The 6,070-nt window shown below is 35.1% G+C and overlaps 1 protein-coding gene across 1 annotated transcript in view; it reads right to left on the bottom strand.

Annotated features, from left to right (window-relative positions):
* LOC110452622 (potential E3 ubiquitin-protein ligase ariadne-2-like) overlaps positions 1-6,070 on the bottom strand; it is a 24,354-nt gene that overhangs the window by 8,348 nt on the left and 9,936 nt on the right. The window contains exons 8-11 of the mRNA XM_021501254.1: positions 4,682-4,799; positions 1,902-1,952; positions 552-597; positions 200-327 (exon numbers count right to left, since the gene is read on the bottom strand). Coding sequence (XP_021356929.1) covers positions 200-327; positions 552-597; positions 1,902-1,952; positions 4,682-4,799 — 343 coding nt within the window. The remainder of the gene's footprint in view (positions 1-199; positions 328-551; positions 598-1,901; positions 1,953-4,681; positions 4,800-6,070) is intronic.

The raw sequence follows: 6,070 nt of genomic DNA, 5'->3' as shown, positions 1-6,070 counted from the left end.
AAGCATCAACAAGAACCTGTGTTTTAGGTTTAATATAAGCATCAACAAGAACCTGTGTTTTAGGTTTAATATAAGCATCAACAAGAACCTGTGTTGTAGGTTTAATAGGTGTTTCTAAATAAAATAAAAGTTAAACAAAAGACAGGAAAAATATTGGTAAAGTTGACATCATTTTTAAATGAACAAAAAAAATGTTTACCCGTTCAAAGTAGAAGAGGTACTTCTTTAAGGCCTCCCTGGCTTGAGCATGGACTGACTCATTGGCAATGTTTGGATTCTCCTTGTACCGACTACACTCGTAATACTCGCTTCCATGGGTCCTCCAGTCTGATAGGGACATCATCAAATCATTGTCAAATCAGATGCAGATTAGTTAGCAACAAATTACCCATAAACATGAACGTTCAATACTCAAGGAAATTACCATAATGTACAAGTCAGTCGTCTACTCTATTTTTAAGCAAATGTCAGGTGACCTATAAATGGTATTCATGTATTGTCATTTATCAACAATGAAATTTTAAATTTTGATAACGAAATTCATTACCCACCTCCTAAACACATCCAGCAGAAGTCATTCTTGCATTTTGTACATTGCTGTGAAAATCAAACACAAATGTAAGGTATTTAAAGTATTAATACACATCACTGTTTGTTCATGACTTTTGAGTCACTCAACACAAGAAAGCGAAATATTGTTAAGTAAAATAGCAAAGCTAAATTTTAACATATGAATTTTCAAATTAGTTTAAACAACATTTTTATTCAGTAATAACAGCAATAATCATACAATAAAACACAGTGAAAAAGGGATTTGACAGCAAGCTTACAGCTTATATATGTTATCTCCCTTTGTTTGATCAGCATGCAATGATATGAGTGATATACATTGCAAACGTGAATCATATTAATTAAACAAGTTAATAATTAAATAATTTCTAAAACAAAACCTCGGAATTTTTTATTAATCTTGTTCCAAAAGGTTTAACCATGTTAGCCATACAAGTTATTGTTTCTGTATGCAATACAAAATGTATATAGGGACAGACCTGGTTTTCTCCCCCATTAGACACACTTCTGGTCTGGGAAAGAGGGTGAAATTTCCCTATCTTACACCTTTGGGCATGATAGAGTATTTTTCTCTCATTCTAACTACCAGAATAAGCTCAAAAACCATCTTTCTTGTATGATAAATATATCATAAAAGGTTACGTCTTTTTCGCATTGTGGCATCGAAAGTGGTGACGTCACGTCATTGTTGAGCCATTGTGAAGTCACATCATGTGAAATGAGGTGTAAGATAGATTTTTTTACACCCCTTTCTTATACCCTTTTAGGAGCAAGACAGAGAAATCTCAAACCTCAAGACATTCTTCAAAGTCTGGCATTAAGCAAAGCCTCGGTCTAAACAGTTAGGAATCTTACCCCTTGGGTTGAGATTTTTTCTGTCTTACCCCCAGGTGGGAAAAGATTATATTTGTAATAGGACGAGGAATAGTGATGAAGAGAGTGCCGTCGCTGGGCCTCGAACCTGCGACCCTTGGCTCTCCAGCCTTATGCTCTACCGCTGAGCTAAAGGGAAATTCCCTACAGCTGACACTTGTAAGGCAACCTAATCAATGCACTTCTTTTACACTATTCCCCCCTTTTTCAAACACCAACCAAGGTTCTTTGACTCCCTGCCAAGGGTTCTCCTACCTTGAACGGGGAGGGTCAACGGCACCAATTTGTAATAGGACGAGGAATAGTGATAAAGATAGTGCCGTCGCTGGGGCTATGAAACTATTTAATCTAAAATGATAATACTGTCATTTTAGGTTAACAAAAAATGCTTTAGCTAAGCTGTTTCCCTGATCTAACACTAACCGCAGACAGACGGTGACTCTGGTGACAATACTTACCACATGATTACAGCCTCCATTTTTCTCAATACAAACATGACATTTTGGACACTACAAAACAAAAAGAAAGATGTCCTAGCAATGCAGCAACTGGAGGCTGAATGATGATTACAAAGCATCAATTAATATGTTTATATGTACAGAGAGAACCTTTTTTCTTTGCAGCAATAATTTTTGCAGTTAGCCATAAATTAAAGGGACATCACGTGATGGTGAAGCATATTTTTTTATGTGTTTTTTTTTTCAAATACTACATAAACATATCAAGTGAGTCTCCTCATGGAAAATAACAATCAGATTTTGCTGATATATATTAATAAAAATGAATAACGTTTTGTTTAAAGGATTTCCCTGTGTAACGCATGCGCATATAGCACGCTATTTCATTTTAAACAAAATGACTGGCCATGGGAAGTTAGCGAGTACTGCATCAGCTACGAAGCGAAAAGATGCCAAATGGTCAAAAGATAGCTCAAGGATTACGTTACGGAAGCATACTAGTGCAGGTGGGAAGTATTCAAAGGAGAAAATAACTGCCCTAGCAGTTAGTACGGTGAATGTATTCTTCCGGATAGCCGGTATCAAGCTGAAATGGAATCGACAGAAATGCTGTTTATGTTATGAATAAATATTTTAAAATATCAACCTCGCTAGTATCTTTGTCTAAGCTGGAACACAGATGAACTTATTTTGTTATGTTCATGGGCTTGTATTGGAAAGAACGTACTTTGCATTTCTATATACAGTAGTTTATGCGAAAGGAAGGGATAAGTGACTGGTTGGTTTGATTTTACTATGGGGCCCTCCAAGGGATAACTGTTGTACTGTGATGTTGTACTATCCTCTGTCGTTACCGGGGGGTCAAATGAGATACGTGCCCAATTAAATTTACATAATTTATAATATTCCCAGGTTCAGTAAAATAGTATATACATGGTCTGGAAAAAAAGTGCCCTAAGACATTGAGTTGTAATGAAAAAAAATCACAAACATTTCTCTCTTTTTTATACTTGTCAATTCATATATACACTTAATGAAAACATTTGAAAAGGGATATTTGTCTTGTGAGTATTATTTTATACAGAAAGGTTTGGCCCATGGTTGAGGGAAGGTGTTTAGCCCCATACCCATTTGTACCGGTTACTTTCCGGTAATAGATATTTCCTAGTGTCTATAACTAATGCCGAGATGCCAACAACTATTTCTTCTTTTAAATTTTGATAATTGACACGTGTGCAATTAACTTCTGATGATGAATACTTACTGCTAAGGGGATTCAATAAGTTTCAACACGGACTTAGAAATCATATTCTTTGGTTTCATAGTGCAGCAAGAAGCTGCAAGTCGGCCCCCTTTGGAAATTTGGCTCTCGGTCAAACCACCTGTGTTTACTGCCTCGTTTAAAAACTGTCATGTGATGTTATCAGCGCTATTTTTAACAGGACTTCCCCGAACAATTCAAAAGGTCAAACTGGACATTTGGAACGGACTATGAATATAGATAGGGATAGCAAGGTAACATAAGTGGACATACATTCATTCAAAAAAATATGGCTCTTCACGTGATATCCCTTTAAACATCAAAATGAACATTTCAAATCCAATTTAAAAATGTGTACATATATTAAGCTAACAATCTGCATGAATTTACTGTATTTGATTGAAAATAAGCCCTCGTGTGAAAAAAGGTTGATTAGAAATAGTGAGTAACCTCGCTGCCTTCTTGGATAATCACTGTTTTGATATATATATGACCACAACATGTTGTAAAAGTAATAACCAACAGATAGAAGATTTAATAACGGTCACCACAAGGCAAATTGTTCAGGGCTTTCAGATTTTCTATAAAAACATTACTGTGAGAAATATCAGAGCTATTATGAGTGATATTTTACATTGTACATCTACATGTAAAGGGAAAAGGACGAAAATAGCCAGGTCCATTCCAACACCTATCCTCTAGTTTGAACATTGGTTATGGAGTACAGTATAACCTTGATGCATCACCAGTTGTTATCCTCTAGTTTGAACATTGGTTATGGAGTACAGTATAACATTGATGTATCGCCACCACTCGGGTATTATTGGACGATGACATTCTTGATGTGAAAAAATCTTGACAAGACAGACTATTGACGATATCCGTGTGAATTGTGCGGTAGAGAAACAAGATATTGAGACAGTTCTTTACCGAGTCGAACACTTACACTTGACTACAGTGTGATGTACAGAAATGATGGCATTTGCAGTAGAGAAATGTGAATATTGGTACGGCTATGAAGACATTACTTGACGATTATAAGTAAATCTATAAATACGTGCACGTAAAACTGACACTCTCGCCGCGGTACTCGTAGAGTGTATATCTTGCATGTGACACACTGATCGTAATACCAGATCAAAATCAATATTTCCGAACTAATGATTCTTTCAAAAACGGTGTGTATACTAAAAATTGCATATATATACGTGTATATTTTATTTTTCATTGGTAAGTGTTGGATATGTGCACCAAAGCATTCATCCACCTGTCATTTAACAGGGACAACTAGTACCGCCAAACTCGTTGTACTGCCAAAATGTCTCTGAATGGAAGGTGGCGGTATATCGGGGTTATACTATATATATTTCAGGTAATACATACTTGTATTTATAATTTTGAATTCAGTTTCAATTTTCCTTGAGGGATACTCATATTTAAATGGATTCCAATGGACCTACACTTTTTTTCTAAGCCTGCAATTCAAAGCTGTATCCAGTATTTCCAAGGTGAAACTTACATCTTTAGTATGAGCACTGATGTAATTGGCAGTTTCTGAGTCGTCAGCACATTTGGTGAGCCATTTCCTGATAGTGGCACAGTCTGTTGGAGCATGGTACTCCATGCCACATCCGAAGCTGAAACAAATAAATGCCACATTACTTAACGGCTTATTAAAGTCTAATGACAATAGACAACTGTTTTAAATAATGTGTTACTAGTCAATAGTCCTGTATGTATATGTAGGTGACATTCAAATTTATGTTTTTCACATGTGCAAAGTTAAGTTATCTTTACACATGAATTTCCAGCCACTACTTATCAAACTGTCTTGCTGCACAATAAATTTCAAATGTTGGATAGTTTTATCGATTTAAATTTGATCAAACAGTTTTTTATACTTGAAAGGCTAATAATATGTATGAATATGAATAAATAAGGAACTTAAAATTATATGAACCAATAAAATAATAATGATGAATTCTAAAACAATTTTAACATTTTTAAAGACGGACCCAGGAAAAGCAAATATTTGTGTTGTTGGGGTCTTTTTCTGGAACTGCTTCAATAGAAGGTCATTTTTCTTTTTTGAATTTTTTTTTTGAAATAGCTTTTTAGCACTGCATCTAAATGCAACCCCACATGATAATAACGTATTGGGATGGGTACCGACATCATGCTAATGAATTGCACTGAAAAATGGTTACGGTATGTTAAATACAGGTACAATAGTGCACCAAAAAATCCTAGGACCACTGATATAGATATATATATAATAGGTGGGCAAATTCAATACAGAGAGGAATACAAGAAAGTCATTCATTGAAAAGGCAAGTTCAGTATTAACAAATTTGTGTTCTAAATGAAAGTTTAACTAAAAAAAAAATGATGGCATTCTTAACCCACTAGATTGTATTACACTTTTCTGAAGTCCTTCAATTGGTCAAAATTACCTATATAAGACAATCCATTCGGATTGATATGTCTGGCCTGTGCCCTGCTTTGACCATCAATGCACATATCAGAGAAAGTAACCTAAACACAACAAGAGGCCCATGGGCCTTAAAGGTCACCTGATATATTTATACAGAGAGTTGATTTCGTTTTTAACATGAACAGAAATGTTATTCAAAGTGACAAAAAACAATAAAACCACCTTATTCAATATCAAGCATACAGATTTCAGACTAAAAAGGATTTGAAACTAGTACCTCTGATTCTAAACAAGGAAAATGAAGAAATTTTAGCACACTGACTCCCTTGAGCCCCACCCTACAGCCCTTGGGGGTAGGGCTGGCTCAAAATTTTCAAAGTATCAAACTGTCAACTCAAGGTTATAATTCCAATCAAGTTATTAACATGTAATATTCAAAGTATCAATTGCCATTATAAACAATAATAAATTTTG

Source organism: Mizuhopecten yessoensis, unplaced genomic scaffold, assembly GCF_002113885.1.
Source record: "Mizuhopecten yessoensis strain PY_sf001 unplaced genomic scaffold, ASM211388v2 scaffold6779, whole genome shotgun sequence".
Lineage (NCBI taxonomy): Eukaryota > Metazoa > Mollusca > Bivalvia > Pectinida > Pectinidae > Mizuhopecten > Mizuhopecten yessoensis.
Note: the sequence above shows the minus strand (reverse complement) of the source record. Positions and strands in the feature narration are given on the sequence as shown.